This window comes from Brachycentrus maculatus, unplaced genomic scaffold (assembly GCF_059751285.1).
Source record: "Brachycentrus maculatus isolate JH-2025_06_01 unplaced genomic scaffold, ASM5975128v1 h1tg000003l, whole genome shotgun sequence".
NCBI lineage: Eukaryota > Metazoa > Arthropoda > Insecta > Trichoptera > Brachycentridae > Brachycentrus > Brachycentrus maculatus.
The window spans coordinates 1,697,588-1,716,415 of record NW_028280758.1 but is presented as its reverse complement, the minus strand read 5'-3'; the positions used below and the strand labels follow the sequence as shown (position 1 = coordinate 1,716,415).

Genomic DNA, 18,828 nt, shown 5'->3' with positions numbered 1-18,828 from the left:
TCGAGACAACTTTGAGGGAGATTTAAACTTTGGCAATATAGACTGAGATTGATAATACGAATTGACAACTAGTTTCGAAATCTCAAAGTGTAATATGAGTCCAAAAGTTATATTTAAATACACTTTACTAACCTACATAAACATTTGTTACTCAGACAGCGTTCAGGATTTGAAAAAAGTACTAAGTTTTTTTTTAAATACTAGCTGATTTAAAATACAATTTTTTTATACTTTATCAAACAAAAACAAATATAAAATAACTAATAATAATAATAATAATGACAGCCGCCGTGGCGTATTTGGGTAGACGCTCGACTGCAAAACTGGCGTCGCGGATTCGATTCCCGCCATTGCCAAAATAAATTCAAGAAATATTATTTTCAATTGGTCTGGGTATTTTTTATGTATTTTTCACATTTACCTTCCCTATCCTTACTATCCTACCCGCAGACAAGCATCTAAAAGAGGCTTTGCGGGTTATTCCTTTTTAATACAATTATTAATCATTTTTCACTGTAATATTTATTCAATATTACCCTGGACTGGTACTTGAAACGGAGGGCTGATCACCTTTCCTTCATGTGTAAACGATCAAGATAACACTGCGTTTATATGACGCAGTGCCCTATGCACCATTGGGGTGCGGATAAGGGTTTTATTATTATTATTATTAATAATTTCTCATATTCAATTATTTTTCTATTAAAATGAACTACATTACCTTTTACCCTTTAATTGTTAATTAATACGAGAGCAATGAATTACCTAACGTCCAAGTGACTAAAATCTAGCTACGGCTTATGCAACACCGCCACACAGCCCTACATAGGCTTCAACTATATACGTTTTATAGCCGATTCCTACTTGTGAGTGGATTTACTCTTTATGTTTTGAATTACTATAACTTTATGTAATTCATGAGTGAAAATTCTATAAGACCATCAGGGGAATGAAGACACAATTTAATACATAGGGATGTTCATTTAACAAACATAGTACGGAATACGGGCTCATTCAATATACGAACCTCCATGATAATAAAAAATAAGTATAAAGGCACAATTTCTAGCTCTCGCGATGAAATGCCAACAATAAATCGAAAACAGGATAAATGTATCAAATAATGTGCGACGAATATCTAAGACACACGCAAAAGCAGCTCGACAAAATTAATAATTCAAGTCGAAAAAATGGAATAATAAATTGACAAAAATGTCGGGCGACTGAACGAGAGTAATGGCGCATGTTTGCGAGACACTGGATCGTATGACGTCCGTGCTCCGTGCAGAGATAAGGGTCGAGTGTCTTGGAGAGTGTTACGAGTAGCCATGTGTACACAAATATAAAATATATTTACTACATATCTCCTAAACACGGACAAAACATTAATATTAATCACCATGCCGATTTTTAACAAAGAAATTCATAATCATAATTCATAAATTCGAAATTCATAATCATAATACACGAGGACATAACAAAATACATGTGGAGCCGATAAACACTACTAAATTTGGAGTAAGGTCCTTAAATTATATTGCGAAAACCCAAATTAACCAGCTGCCTGGCATATATAAAATAAAACCCATTCGGGGACCCAAAATAAATGATCTGAGAGGGTACTTTATGGAAAGATATATACAGTATCTACTCAATGAATTAGGGCCACGCAGAATTTCGCGCGATTTCTCAATTCAAACAGGAATAACTCAGAGAAAACCTTGAATAAAACAACATTGAATTTTATTTACACATGAACACTTTATTACGCTTAAATTATGCATATATTTTCATATAAATATAGTTAGTATTTAGTATTTCCACCTTTGGCAGAAATAACTGCCTCAATTCTTTTTGGCATACTTAAAATGCACTGTTTTATCATGTTTTTTATTTCTTCGTCTTCTGACCAAATTTTTTGAATTTTTTTTTTTAGACAGTCTACCGTCGGATTTGGAAATGAGTACACCTTATTTTTTAACATGCTCCATACGTTTTCTATAGGATTAAGGTCCGGAGAATTTCCAGGCCAGGGGAGCAAAGGCAGATTTTTGTTAGACAAAAATTTTATTATTGATTTAGCCCGGTGGCAAGGTGCCCCATCCTGCATGAAGGTGTATGGACCTTCTGTTGGGTCGAGTGTATGGTAGAAGGGCAATAAAATTCGTTCGAGGACCTGCTTATAGGAATTTGGGTTCATCGTTCCTTCCACGAAAAACAACGGCCCAGGTAAATTGTTAATAATATATGACCATATCATTGTTGCAGTGGGGTGTTTGATAACTTTTACCACACAGGCCTCATTGTAACGTTCCATTGGTGTTCTCCTGACGAATCGATGGCTCTCTGTCACGGCTTCTAACCGGCACTCATCACTAAAGATGACCTGAAAAATAATGAAAATTTAAGTTTAATTCAAATATATAAGTTTATTTACTAAAATGATATGTTGAAAATTCAATTTAAATAATTTTACCTTTTTCCAATCATCTACCGAGTAATTTCGATGTAGCCTGGCCCATTTTAATCGATCCGCTTTCATTCGTGGTGTCAATTTTGGTACTTTTATAGGGCGCCTGCATTTCAGATTTACTTCGTAAAGACGTCGCCTCAGTGTTGATACCGATATATTTATACCCTCTTCTTCCAATTTTATTTTTAATGTTTTTGCTGATGCACTACGGTTTTCTAAGGCACTTTGAACGATTTTTCGATCAGTCCTCGGTGTTGTTTTTCTAATCCTACGACAGTTCTTTCGCCGATTGCTGGAGGCGGGTGACTGATTTTTTATTGATTTTGAAATTCTGTCCACTGTTTGACGAGAAACGTTTTCTTTTTTTGAAATTTCTCTATTAGATAGTATTTCTAATTTCAGTAGCACTATAACACTAGACTTTTTTTCCTCCGAAATGTCTTTACTTTTTCCCATTTCGACCTTTTCAAAAAAAACACTTGTGTTTACAAAAAAAAATTATACTTTATGAACTAAAATTAAAAATTAAGTTTTTTTCACAAGACACGATAACTATATAACCTCTCTGAACAAAACAACAACCAGAACTCAAGAAACTTCACTAATTAATGAGATAGGACTATTTTTTTAACTTTCAACTATCTGTCTACCTGTGCTAATTAGGGACCTTTCTCAGAAAAAGGGTTTGAAATTTTGTAAAGGCTTAAATAATCCAGGTATATTTTACATATTATTGAAGGTAATATACATGATAATAGATGTCAATAGAAAACTTAAAGTATTTATGTAAATTAAATATCATAATCCAAAAGATTTCAGAGTATTCAAAAAAATAATGGGTGGCCCTAATTCATTGAGTAGATACTGTATATATAGTGTTTAGTCATATTTTCTTATTTTGTTTTTACCTTATGTTTTTTTTATATTTTCTCATTTGTTTATTTTAAATATGCTTCTTACCTTGTGTTTTCTCATATATTTCTTTTAAATATGCTTCTTGTGCCTATTTAGTATACCTGTTTATTGTTTTTTTTTTATATTTTGCCATGTATTAGTATTAAGTATATATGATTTCGGCTGTCCAAACTTAAAACACAGTAAGGGACATTTTTTTGGAGTACGTTTTTTTTGTATTTTTGGACTAAGTAGATTCTACTTAGTCCAAAAATGCAAAAAAACCTACTGCAAAAAAGTCCCTTACTGTGTTTTTAGTTTGGACAGCCGATTTATGTATGTAATATGTTTTGAAATAAATAAAAAAATAAAAAAATTTTTTTAACATAAATAAACAAATTGCGATCTATCCCGTAATTTGCATGAAGTCGAAATGGTCTTTAAAAAATACCCTGTTTAACCCTTCCTTCCCAGTTCCAGATTCAGTAGTCACTTTTTGGTAACATCTGTCCATTTTTAATTTAAAATTTACATAGTAATCTATCGTGACACGTGTTTCGATGCATCAGCATCATTATCAAACACTGTATCACGGAGTTTGATAACGATGCTGAATGTACCGAAACACGTGTCACAATAAATTTTATAAGTAAAATTTAAATGACAATATTTTTGTTTATCCCGTATCCGCACCCAATAGAGACCAAATAATACATCAGATAATGTAGCGTTATCTTGAACATGAATAATAGGAAGGTTATACTTGATATCGTGATTAATCAGTCTTATTACGACAAAATCAACAACAAAAACTTGATATCTTAAACCAGGTGGAATTTGATGTCCACAAACTTATTTGCGTCGTTGCTTTTAGATAATAAACTGTTGTTGTTACAGCTTTTGCAGAAATTGAAAACGTCTTCATACATTCTAAGCTCCGTTCTCGAGTGTCGTAGCGCGGTAAATTAACCTTAAGAGCGCTTGTGCACTATCCGAAATTTTAGCATCCGGCAGTCCAGTTTTGAAAAATGAAAGCGACTACGACAGTTTAACGTGATCGAATTTACGCGTAACGCGTTCACGCACCGATCCGAAGAAAGATGGACAAAATCACAATCCAAGCCAATCATCGTTTTAAAACGCTAACTGACGTGCCAGACGGTATTAAAAAATAAAAGCCACTACGAAAGTTTAGCGTGATCGAATTTACACGCACCGATCCGAAGAAAGACGGCCAAAAGCACAAGCCAATCATCCGTTTTGTCATGCTAACCGGACTGCCGGACGGTAAAATGCCGCGTAGTGCACAAGCGCCCTAACAGCCGGATTTGCGTTCATCGTGAATCATGAACTCGGCCTTAGGCGGTGCGTATTATGTTCCGCGAGAATCGAGAATAATAACTATTATGCATTGTTGATGGCGTCCTTACGTGCTGCCAACAACTCGACAACGAAAACGACACGTATACTTTAAAATAATATTAAATTTTATAAATGTTTTTATTTCCGTATGTCTACCTATTTTCCTTGGCACAATATGCAAAAGTAATTCGATGCTCATACCTAATTTGTAACATTAAAACTCTCATCCGCACCCGATGGTGCATAGAACAATGCATCATATAAACGCAGTGTTATCTTGATCGTTGTTAACACACGAAGAAAAGGTGATCGGCCCTCCGCTTCAGGTACTAGTCCAGGGTAATATTGAATAAATATTAGAGTGAAAAAATCACTTATATTTATTTGACCCCACCTGGGAATCGAACCCGGGACCTCCAGTACGGTGGCCGAGCGTGCTGACCGGACACTACGAAGGCGAAAAGGAACATTTTGTAACATTGTAACAACATTTTACCGAAACGTTTTGGTTCGAATTTTGTAGGTTTTATGAAAAGCATAGCAGCTTTCAAATAAATAAAAATGTGCAGCACCGTACACGCGAAAAAAGTGAAATTTCTTAAAAATCAAAGAATAAGAGAGATTTAGTGTCAGAGACAGAGAGAGAGAGCACCTCAAAAGAAATACAAGACAAAATTCAAGTGGCGATGGGCGGGATATGCAAGACAGGTGGATCCTTAAAAGTTTGATAAGGAGGCCTTGAAAGAATAAGAGGGGCGTCGGAAGACTTCAAAAAAGATGGTCCAACGACATAGCCACTGTGGGGATAGAAATTGGCTGCAAACAGCAACAGACCGAAAAAAATGGAAGGATACGGAAGAGGCCTATATCCAGCAATGGAGGACAGAAGGCTAAAGTAGAAGAAGAAGACAAATATATATACAACGCGAGCATGCGCGATAGTATCTTATTCTATCGTTGTGTATCGTTGTGTATACGTCGTTCTCTTTTGCTCTAATCCCATGGCGTCGAAATGTATAGCTCTCTTTCTCTCGATGTAACGATCTCTCTCATATAACGAAGTGAGCGCAATAAACGTGACGCGTCCTTGAAATTTCACCCTCAATTTTCGTTGAATTATCGATTATCGAATCGCCGCCTAATATAGTATACGAGTGTTTCATATACATGTACGTGTATGTTTCTATAATATAGGTGCCGTAAATATCGTTGTTACACAAGACAGCATTATTTATATGCATCATCGGCGTTAATGCACCTCCACACCTTATCCACGAACGGCGCCACACAGACGCGACGGGAGCGGACGTCTTCATTGAAAAATGCATATTAACCTTCCGAGCGCCTAGTATGGTAAACAGAGTGCCTGGCGGTCTGATAGACCCCAACACTGGAAAATTATTTTAAAATCACAAAGAGCGGGTAATAATTGTTTTCCCATATTTCCAAGTACCTAGTAAAAAATTAACAAAGTTAAATTATTTCACATTTGAAATCAACATTTTCTGGATACTGTTTTTTTATCGCAAAAAAATATTTAAAAAAATATTTGCAATAGTTTTAGTGGTCCTTCACACAAAATGCCTTATTATAGCACTTACCTTAGCACTATTTAGGAGCATAAAGGTATGGCAAGTTGTAAAATCTTTGTCACAAACTTCTTATCGGTATCCGAATCTGACACCAGCTTGCGCGCTGATCTTCTGAATAACTCAAGTCAAATTCAGAACCATTCTCAGAGATATAAAATTCAAAGTCCTTAAATTATTTCGTCCTCGTCAATCTGACATTATAATAAAATTATAATGTCAAATTGAAATGTATCTATAAATTTTAATAAAAAAAGAAAAAGATATGAACAAAACATATGCCGTAAAACGCCAAGTAGGGTTGTCTAATATTCCGTCTCGCAGTACTGTTTAAAACGGGCATCTCAACAAGAAAATTACACCAAAATGATAACTTTTAATGAGGCGCCGGAGTCTTATGGACCCCACCAGGCACACAGAAGGTTAATATTTTTTTAGAATTAAATAGAGCGAGGGCGGTCCTCGTCATACAAATTTATAGGAAGTCTCCAAGCGCCGAATAGAAAAAGAAAGCGAACGTCTAAATCAATGAAGTTGGATTAAAAAAAACGCAGAATTTTTTTCTTTTGAAATTGTTGGAGTATTTTCGGGACTCCATCGAAGAGATTCAATTTAATTCTCGTATTTATCGCGATAATACAATACCAAATTAAATTTCAAATCTCTTTTTCAAGTCAAAGTCTAAAAATCCCAACCGTGGGGAAAAATTAAGAAATAATAAATAAAAGAAAATAAAAAAAACATATTTTAACATCTCAACAGAGACGAATAATTGATCGAGATATGCATATCGGAATATAGAATTGTGGGCATTTACAGGACTTACGACTTGCCATTGGCTTATTCATGTAATCACTGGATACCTTGTATGACATTTAAAACGTTTAATTAATCTTCTTCAAACCCTTATCCGCACCCCAATGGTGCATAGGGCACTGCATATAAACGCAGTGTTATCTCGATCGTTAACACACGAAGGAAAGGTGATCAGCACTCCGCTTCAGGTACCAGTCCAGGGTGATATTGAATAAATATTAGACTGAAATAATCACTTCTGTTTTTTTGACCCTCCCAAGGAATCGAACCCGGGACTTCCAGAATGGCAGCCGAGCGTGCTGACCATTACACTATGGAGGCGGACATGTTAATTAATCACGATGGCTAAAATTTGAATACACCCAAAATACTCCAGACAAAGAAATGAGTAACAAGATGTTGTTTTATCGGCATTTACGAAATTAAACAACAATGTCACATTCGTCGATCGTTAAAACAATTTGATTAAGATATCGGGTAAATATAAACTCATTTAATAATAAGTTTATAATTAAACACAACGCATGACTCGGTTTATCTGGGGTGATATTATAGTGACCCGGCGGTGATAGCGCGCGAGTACTGGTACTAAGTAGAAGTAGCAGCTTCTGTCGCCGAGTGCCAATGAACTTTCGGTGCACATCCAGTATGTTGGTATCACGAGTCTGCATTGCTGGCATCTCCAAATCCGACAAACTTTTCACCAAATAGCAAGAAAATGAGTACCCAGTCTTGATCACAGCTATCATAGTATACAGAGAAAGAATAATAATATATATTTTTAAATAACTAAAAAAATTCGCCTCCGCCTTTTCTTTTGAGTCTGCCTCCGTAGTGTAATGGTCAGCACGCTCGGCTACCGTACTGGAGGTCCCGGGTTCGATTCCTAGGAGGGGTCAAATGAATATAAGTGATTTTTTCACTGCGTTTATATGATGCAGCACCCCTATGCACCATTGGGGTGCGGATAAGGGTTTGAATGAAATGAAAATTTTTAACTAAACAAAAATTATTTATTGACTTGGCGTTTAATTTGTAGAACTTCATTTTAATTTATGTATTAATTTTAAATCAAACACAGATTTTTTGAGTCTACTAAGTTGTATTTTATTAACAAAAAACACATAAAAAATAAAACACAATATAATTTTTTGTGTGTTTTTTGTTAATAAAATACAACTTAGTAGATTCAAAAAATCTGTGTTTGATTTAAAATTAATACATAAACAAAAATTTGCCAGAAGTATTGCAAAATCTAATACGTATAACGGTATTATGAGAATCTTGTTAGTCGGTCGCATAAACAAGAGATTTCTGGAAGTTCGAAATAAGAAGAACTATTTTTTTTGGCAAATAAAAGAACGATGAATCTGGTGGTGTCAAAAGTCTGCGTGATCGGAGGGCATGTGTGACTCGATGTATGGATGTGAAGGAGGCGAGGAGTGTATGTCAGGACAGAAGAGTGTGGCGTTCCATCCTTTCTGCCTTCCCCTGCGGCGAAACGGCGTGATGGTAGTAGTAAAAGAACGATGAATCGCGAAATTTCCATATAATTGAAAGATAAAGAACATTAACATAATTATAGGATGATGGCGATGATCTATGATCCTGTTTGAAATGAAAATTGTATCGAAAAGTCCATGCAAAATATATTAACCCCCTCGTCTGTTTAAATTCATTATTTTTCTAGTAAATTGTCGTCGCTCGGTACCCCATATGCTTAAAAATCAATGTTGACGTTTCAAGGCGGTAATTCGTTGGGTTTACCTGCAAGAGAAATCGCCATTTTCTAGCTTTTCTAATAGTAGGTTCAATATTACGTTACTTTACGCATGACTAGAACATAATTAATTGTAATATGTCAAAATCTAAGGTTATGGCGCGCATACATCGTAAAAAATACGCGTTAACCCAAATAATTTGATTATTGGTCTGATAAAAGTATGATAGCGTGTTATTGACCTTTATCGAGACTTGACTTATATTTGACGAAAAAAATATTAACTTAATACATAGGACATTAACAGCCATCACGCAACACATATAAAGAAAAAATATATAGCTTAACAACTGAACACCAGTTGTCTATTGAAAATCAATACTATTGAATATTGACAGGACGCGTTTTAATGAATTTCGTTATGTTAAAAATCGTTCGTTCAAGATTTCGACCAATGAATTATTTATTTGAACATGAACACACGATACAACAGGTATTCGCATTGGGAGCACCTGACCGAGGGTTCTATATGATCGATCTGCGGCCTCACGAAAGGAATGACTAATCTAACAGGTTTCACGTGGTATTTTTCTACTCTCGATATTCCGCCGAACAACGAGCGAGGGGACGCCGAGCGACGTGCCTAATTATCGGAATGAACATTAAAATTATAGTATAGGATAATGTCGAAATAATCATCAGCCTACGCGGGCCGAGAATGTCCGCTCCTCGCTCCTCGCGCCTCCGTCGGGAGTCACCGCTCGGCGCGCTCGGCCGCCCCGCATTGTTGGTCGTGTGCCATCGCCGTTCGTAGAGCATTCGGAGAAAAATACCTTCATTTGTCAGGAGCCAAAAATGAGCGGAATGTTAGCAAAACGCAAACATTAAACTTTCAAACAACCTTAGCAACGCAAATAAATAATAGCGAGATGAAACATTGCTAAGGCATGTACGAACGACTACCACCGCCCGTTTGCGAGCGTTTTCGCGTGACGCCCGAATAATATGGCATTCTTCCCAAAATGAACTGGTCCGTGATAAAAATGTCCACAAACTTCGAGGAAACTGAGGCTGACGACGTATCGGTAAAATCGGTCATTCCGACTCCAGTTGCCAACCGATTCTCGGGATTAAAATATTGAAAACAGAAAGTTAATGGATTGACACAATAGTAGGGCATAGTATGTACGAGTACCTATATACCTGCAATAACTATAAATGTAACCCGCGAAAAACATTGAAATATGCAGAAGCGTGCCAAATATAATACTTTATATACGGGCAAAAGACCTCAACCCAGTCTAATAATTGTAGCCAGATTACAAAAATGCAATATCGAATGCTACAGAAACCTAAACAGCTTTTGGTTCAGTAATATTGATGCACTTGTAAATTGCACAAATGCACCGCAAACGGCATCGGTATTGGTAGTAATAATAATAATAATAAATTTGGATTATTTATAAAGCATCATTTTCGTAATATACCACCTTTAAGGGTGCTTCACTGTGATCAAATGACATTCGCCTTAGTGCGCTGGTTGCGAGCTGGTTTCACTTTACTCATGGCAGTTGTAGCCGATCGACGCATTCACAGAAGAACAATTTACATTATTGTTCAATTTTATTTTACTTGGCGAAATAAAATTAAATTTAGATTCGACGGAACCAAGTCAGAACTTTTATTTAGAAAACTAAAGACACAAAAATCAAAATCATAGTGTATCAAAGATTAAACAAATGGTAGTCATTGCGTCAAAATTAAAACACCTATCCGCCCGTAGTTAAAATCCCGTAGTTTGTGCAGATCGGACTATTTATTGGACGCGTTAGTAAGGCCGACATCCAACAGGCTATTTTGAAATAATGAAGGCACCGTTGGACTTTTGACGCGGACACGTCTATAGGCTCGTTGTACTGTACGGGGAGTCGGTTTTTATTGCAACTTTATGTTCAGGTAGAACTACGTATCATTAAACGGCAGAGACAAAATGAAGGTACGATACAATGTATAGGCGAAGGTGTAATGTACGTAAATATATGAGGCACTAAAAACCGCACACTTTTTATTACTGCAGCAACAAAGGAATGCAAAATATTATGTGGGAAGAGAACTCGCGAGAATACTAAATTTACTCGCGGCTTAACTCGCCACTAGCGGTCATCTCAACGGAACAATGTGCGAGTATTAACCGAAAATAAATTTATTATTATTGTCGTGTGCTGTGTGTCTACAATACAAAAACAGAGTCCGACGAAAGGTTTGTTGAACTGTATACGGTAACAACCCGTACAGAAATTGAACAATGCATTTTTCATTGATAAGATATTATGCAATCATTACGTGAAATTACAATGAAAATGTTTTTAGAGGAAAATTAACTAACATCTTATAGCAACATAACATAAATTGTAACTTATTTTACATCCTAAGAGTATATAAAAAATAAAAACATGGTTTATTTTAAATTATTTACTTTTCTAGTGTTATTTCCGGTACCTATAACTATAATCTTGTGTCGATTTTAATACCTTATAATACCTTCAAAACCCATTTTGTAGACACATTTAAAGTTTTTAATCCATCGATTTACGACTCTTAACGAAACAACACAATAAACTTAAGCAGTCATCTTTGTAAGCTTCTTTTGTTATCTAGAACGATATTAAAACTATGTATTTACTTAACAAAATAACTGCGACTCGAAATAAATGTAATATTATCACGAAGATAGGCGTTTGACGTAACGTGATGTTTTTCTGGCCATTGGACCTCCCAAGAGAGCGAACGAGGAAGGGCAGTCACGAACGCGAATCGTAAGCTGCCCTTAAAGACCGGGAAAGGCACATAGTTTGACAATGTATTGTATGTACTATTTGAAATACATGCATTATGCCAAGTTATACACAAAACGTTGAATATTTCTGCCTTTTATAATATATTGGATAATTTATAGAGCGCCATTTTCGTAGAATACTACTTCCCCATGGGCACTTAAGTTAATTTATGAAATATAAATCTGTGGCTTAATAAGGGTGAAAAATAAAGAGATAATTTGATAAATATGAAAAGAAATTTCATTTGAATATACTTAATCAGAGAGAGATTATATTCAACCCTTTCGGGAAAGCGTGACAAGAGTGTTCGTGGAGTAATGGAGTGATTTTTTACACTGATTTTACACATTCTGAAAATTAAAAGCAAAGATTGCAGTCAAATTATTTTATCGTTTGGCGGAGGATTATTGTAACAGTGTATATTAGGTATATACAGATACATTTATGCTGTTACAATGATCGACTCTAGATACTACAAATACGTTTATCAATTGATGGGCAGAATTAATCGGCAGATTTCCGCGAAAGGTATTAATTTCCCCTAGCTGATAAAAACATGCATTCTTCTATTTTCTTAAAGTATTTATTGAAAATTAAGATAAGAGCGATTTACAAAAATATATATATTTGAGTATCATTCAAATATATTTTTACGAGAGTAAGACCACAATCCATACGATTTTATGGTATTCCAAATCTTTACTATGAAGATGTAAGGAACAAGGATAGAACCAAATGGCGCTACGGTAGAGATTGAATGGTTAGGGGTTAGGTGAATTTTGAAATACGACCGAATATTCACGCCCTCCATGATGAATGTCACGACATATGTCCAGGTCGTATATCAAAAGTTTGTCATATTGCCTCACTTATTTGCATACCTAAATACACACGGAAACGAGAAAAACATTGATAGTATTGTTTTTTGGGGTTTTGTTTGGGACTTTCCGATACGGTTTTTCATTTAAATTACGTAAATGATAATTTTTTTTCAATATTATTGTATTTTGCCTCCATTTCGACTATGTTTATTACTACGAATAAAAAATACCACTACTTGAATTATTGATACATAATTATTTTTTTTTTTGTATTATTTATCTCGTTTCTAACTTGAAAAACAGTGTTTGATAATGTCTTTATAAAATGATGGAATTTAATCAGAGAATTCGAAAGATATCATTTTTTTTTAAATGGAAGTTTGCCTACAATTTTATATTTTAAGTCTACCTGGGTGAAAAAAAAAACATTTCATCAGAGAGTCATCTTTGAAGAATTTTAAAAGGGTTGCATGAAAAGAGAAATATGTTCAAAGGGGTGGCTTACTCGAGAGAAATTAAAAATTTATACACATAGTACATAGGTATGTGTGAGTATGAATGTATGTGATGACTACGGCTAGGAAGGAAACGTGAAAAAGTACCTAGCCATAAATTCACAGAACTATTTTTTTAATAAATCACGCGGATTATTTAAGAGAATTTCCACGGATAAATTAACCATACCATTGCTGACCTTAAAGTTGTAAAATGCTAACAATACAATGAACAATATTAATGGGCTATTTATTGATTTGGCGTTTAATTTGTAGAACTCCATTTTAATTTATGTATTAATTTTTAAACCAAACACAGATTTTTTGAGTCTACTAATATTTTATTAAAAAAACACATAAAAATTGATATTGTGACAATTGTTTCGCCTAGTTATGGCATTTTTAAACGAACGTTTGAAAATGCCATAACTAGGCGAAACAATTGTCACAATATTAATTTTTATTTGTTTTTTTTTTAATATAATACAAATTAGTAGACTCAAAAAATCTGTGTTTGATTTAAAAATTAATACATTAATTTTAATGGGTTTAATTATTTTATGTACCATATTTTACATACTATAAAGACGCACCGTTATTTATAGGCAATTTAAAAACAACTTTTATTATTATTATTAGACTGCAAAACTAGACTAAAAACATTATTCGTTTATTAAACCGAACTGACATTTAAAATCCCTGAACATCGCCATCTAAACATTCTTCTTCTTCCTCTTTATCGAAAACAGAAAACATCGCATTACGTAATTGTAGTGTGTTTTTGAGTATGTACTACAAATGCACGTGTGGCGTTGTGTGGTGGACAACATTTTTTTATTTCACGATTCCAATCACTACATTGTTGCCAGGTAGAGATAAATTTCCCGCGGCATCAAATATACCTAACTAACCATCACGCCGCTTCGCCGCAGGGGTAGGCAGAGAGAATAGAACGCCACACCGTCTTTGCAAGCATTCTTCGCATCTTCCCAGCGTTCATGCATCTTCTCATACACACCCGCCGATTATTTCGGCCCCTGGTATCGAATATACGGCCCTTTATAAGACTGACGGGAATTTTAAATCAATCACTGGACATTTAAATATTATTTTCGAGTATAAAACGCACCTGAATTTTGGAGGCATTTTTTAAAGCGCGTTTTAGTGCGTTTGTGCACTACACGGAATTTTATCGTCCGGCAGTCAGGTTAGTATGATAAAACGGATGATTGCTTGGATTGGCTTTTGCTTTTGTTTTTCTTTCTTCGGATCGGTGCGCTCGATCGGTGCGTGATCACGTTGCGCGTAAATTCGATCACGCTAAACTGTCGTAGTCGCTTTTATTTTAAAAAACCGGACGGTAAAATTCCGTATAGTGCACAAACGCTCATTTACGTAAAACACGGTAAAATACCGGTACATTGTGAGCTAAATATTGTACATAGTATTGTTTTAGAGATGGTAATAGAGGGATACCTTGTCCGGCCCTAAAATAAACATGAATATTTCATATAATACTATAATAGTATGTATACCGACACTATATAGCTCTAATTGCCACCAGGGAACGTCTCGCGAGGTACCTTATGTCTACCTTCGTAGTTTACTCGTCATAAATATTGACATTCATTGCGCGCAAACGAAATACTTAGCGAGACACATAAATGAAATTATATTATCGTGTTACTATAAGAATGTAGTTCGAAAAAAGTTGTAAACGTACATTTTTGCCAGCAAAAATACGAACACAATAGACCAGTTCCACTACACTGATTCTAAAGTCACACTACTTCTAATATACTGCATAATATGTAATGGGGATAAACATGCCTCGACTCAAACGATTGGTATGTATACAAAAGGAATCATGTTTTGTTTTATACGAGCGTTTTTGCCTTGAGTTTTCATTAATGAATTACGTGAAATTATAGTAACTTTAGTTAGTAACTCCTTAGTGTAATTGTCAGCACGCTTGGCTACCGTACTGGGGGTCCCGGGTTCAATTTCCAGGGGGGAGGGTGGGCGGTCAAATAAATATAAGTGATTTTTTCACTCTAATATTTATTTAACAATATCCTGAACTAATACCTGAAGCGGAGGGCTAATAACATTTCCTTCATGTGTTAACGATCAAAATAATACTGCGCTTATATGATGTAGCGCCCTTTGCACCATTGGGATGCGGATAAGGGTTTGAATATGAAGAATAGTAACTTTAAACATAAGATAACCGACTTTCAAGTAGGAATAAGCTACAAAGTTGACCCCTAGTAGGGTCATGATAAGCGGTGTCGCATAAGCCGTAGCTAGATTTCAGAGTCACTCGGACGTTGGGTAATTCGAAAAAAATGTTTTATGTAAGATCACTATAACACATAAAAGGATGATTAAAAAATACCGCCGACCACACAGTGAGCTGGACCACAATATTTCAAAACTTTATGGTTATTGCACTTTACCGGGGGCCAGGGGTAAAGAGAAACTATATTTCTCTTATATCTATAATCAATGAAGATACAGGTATCATTATTATGTCGATAAAATCGACATTGAGGTAATAAAGGTAGCGTTAACATTACCATTTTGTTAAATGGTCATCCGAACTAAGATATTCTCGACGATCTAATGCTGGGGACGGGTCCCAAGAAAATGATTCGTGGGTCACACCGAAATTTTGGTAGATCTACTGACATTAGTCACAGAATCTACCGATATACTGAAATTGGGTGGAAATGTACTAATTTGTTTTGAAATTTTTGACATTAAATTAAAAAAATTAATTCAGTGATTCTTAACCTGGGTTCGATGGATCCCCAGGGGTTCGGTGAGTCAGTCTCCTGGGTTCGGTGGAGGTCAAAATACACACCCGACTTATTGTACGACATTTTATCCAATAGATCTAGTATATTATATGAAAGGAATATATCAAATATTATGAAAAATGATACGACGTACGATATATTAATTTATCCAATAGATCTAGTATATAATTTAAGAGGAATATATCAATCTAACAATACATTTTTCCAATTAAGGGTTCGGTGAACGGGCATATGAAACTGGTGGAGTTCGGTACCTTCAACACGGTTAAGAACCACTGCTCTAATTTCAAATGTCTTGAAATTAGGGGGTTTTGACATTCTTCTGATGGAGTAAAAAAATTGCAAGAGGACTTTTTTTTGCACAAAAATAGCTATTTATGATTACTTTCCAAAGTTGCTAACCGCCAAATACTGTTTTTAATTATTTTGGAAAGTAGATAGGTAGTTTTTTTTAGTATTCATTAGTCTTGGGGAAGAAGCTTTTTGCTTTGAAATTGGTCGACATTATAATTAAGATATGTTATACACATATGTATGTATAGTGCTATAAAAAAATTATTTCGGAAATTATAAATGTGTAGTTATTTTTTATTATTGACGACGTTTTTTAAATATATATATATTTTTATCTATCACCATAAATATCATGTAATTCACGTCTGTGTAAGCACCCTTGAGGTAGTATTTTACGAAAATGTCGATATATAAACGATCCAAAATTATTATTACATATTTAATTTTTAATTGGAATATGAAATGTAAGAAAATATGTATAACATATGAAAATAACATTTTGTAGCGGTGTAACCCCAAAGGGTTCGAAAACTTGGTCTCTTTTTACTACAATTTCATTTAATGATTTTTTTAATTTTGTAGAGTTATTGACTGATAGCTTTGAAATGTTGACACAACGTTGAATTTAAATATACACCTGTGACAGGTAAAGTTTTTTTTTTACTGAAATGGCACCGCCATCTGTTCCATCGCTCATGGCAGACAACTGTCACTTTTTTAATGCTTGCGATTGCTTTCCATTGAACCAGGAGCACAGCTAGGCGCAGTAGTTGTCGGGTGTCGGATTAGCGACCTAGAGCCGGAGTTAGGAGCGGAGACGTACCTGCTTGCGCTTGAGCACGCTCGGCGGGCGGTCGTGCTGCGCCTTCATGTCCTCGAGCACCTTGCCGAGGCGCTCCTCGTCCGGCTGCCCCTCGGCCAGCAGCAGGTAGGCGCGCCAGTTGGCAGAGTCGAAGCCCCAGTGGCAGGTGCGGTTCTCGCGCACGCGGTGCACGTGGCACACGAACTTGCGCGGCGAGAAGAGCCCGCCGCACTCGGCGCACTCGATGCAGCACGCCTCGCGCTCCGTGAACAGCTCGGGGAAGCACAGGCCGCGGCACTTGCCGAAGCACTCGTGGTACACGCGCAGGTGCAGCGCGCCCTTGGGCGGCCGCCCGGGCCCGCCGGGTCGGTGCAGCAGCGCGCTGCACACGCGCTCGGCGTCCGTCTTGGTGATGAGGCCGCACGACGTCGCGTTCTTGGGCAGGATGCCCGTCACCTTCAGCTCCGTGAGCTGCTCGGGCGTGCAGCGCGAGCAGTAGATCTGCAGCTCGTCGCAGATGCGGTTGATCTGCTCCAGACTGAAGTCCGTCAGCACGCTGGTGAGGATCTGCGGCAGACACAGGCGCTTCTCGCCGCCCACCACGAAGCAGGAGATGGCCTCCCCCTCCAGGAACGTCTCGCAGCGCTCCCCGCGCCCGGGGTCCGGCGCCGAGAGGATGGGCTGCTGCTGGGGGGCCGCGGGCGGAGCCGGGGGGTCCTCGGGCTCCGGGTCCGCGGCCGCGCCCGCGCCCGCGCCCGCGGCCAGGCTCTGCCCGGGGCCCTGGAGACTTTTGGTAGCACTGTGTTGATAGGTCTTTAAAACTGTTTTCAAATGAGGAGTGACTAGCTCCATCATTCTAGTATAATGTATTATCGCGAAGCGCGTTCGCGCACCTATACCATTTTACCGCGAGCCCGCTCCTCCGATCTCGCGTCGAGAACGCGTCAATGCCACGATTTGTGGCAACGGACCCGGCTTCTACACCAAGTCATATTGCCATATCACTTCCCGTACATCTTTCCACAATATTAACACTATTACGCAATAATATCATCGTCCTACCCTCGCTTCCACACTTCGATCAAAACATGTCTGCCGATCCGTCGCGACTGTATAGTCTGCGGCCCGAGCGAAACCCTTCTCTTTACTGCGCATACGCCCCGTCGCCTCTGTTTTCGCGAAGCGAAATTGTAAAAAAAATACGAAACAGATTTTATTACGACTTTATTAGAACATTTCATAACACAAATACGCTACAACATTAAATTTGAAAAGTACTTGTAAAAATACAAACGGTATTTATCCTCGGTGAAATCGCAAACCGATATTGAAAAATCAAATTTATCTACAGACTGGGGCGTGCGTTCAGTAAACGTATCGCAGTCGAGCGGTAGACGGATGCCTCGGCTACTGGAAAGTCTAGCCAGTCCGCTCCCCCCCTCCTCAGGCAAGTTTGGTCACGTGACCGACCTTCCAGTCAAAATATCCAGAATGCCAATGCATTGGCGACCTCACCTCGCTCCATGTGCGCACCTAGCACCAGCGCCGAGCACCACCACAGCACCTAGCATCTAGACACCTCCACCATGTACCTACTCGGTACCGGTACATACTTTGCGGTTATGCTACTATTTACTATGAGAGATGTACCTACCTAATAACAATTTACCACGCCGCGGTGGAGCTTCGTCCTCCATCGCGGTTTTCCCTTTTAAATAGTTGTACATAATATGCATGGAATTACAATATTCGTCTTCCTGTTTTCTTCGTTCATTCTTTTTAATACTTATTTTATAAATGATAGCCAAAAAAGATTGATTTACATCTTTGCGTTTATCCACAACCAGTATGTAGTACAAAGGAATGCAGCGTTATCTTGATTAGGTGATCGGTCTTGGCCTCAC

General features: G+C 37.1%; 1 protein-coding gene across 1 annotated transcript in view; it reads right to left on the bottom strand.

The window, feature by feature from the left end:
- Positions 1 to 18,018, bottom strand: part of LOC148314017 (uncharacterized) — a 40,925-nt gene extending 22,907 nt beyond the window's left edge. Inside the window, exon 1 of the mRNA XM_088267586.1 lies at positions 16,946 to 18,018. Coding sequence (XP_088123712.1) covers positions 16,946 to 17,779 — 834 coding nt within the window. The 5' untranslated portion in view covers positions 17,780 to 18,018. The remainder of the gene's footprint in view (positions 1 to 16,945) is intronic.
- Positions 18,019 to 18,828: the final 810 nt, after the last annotated feature.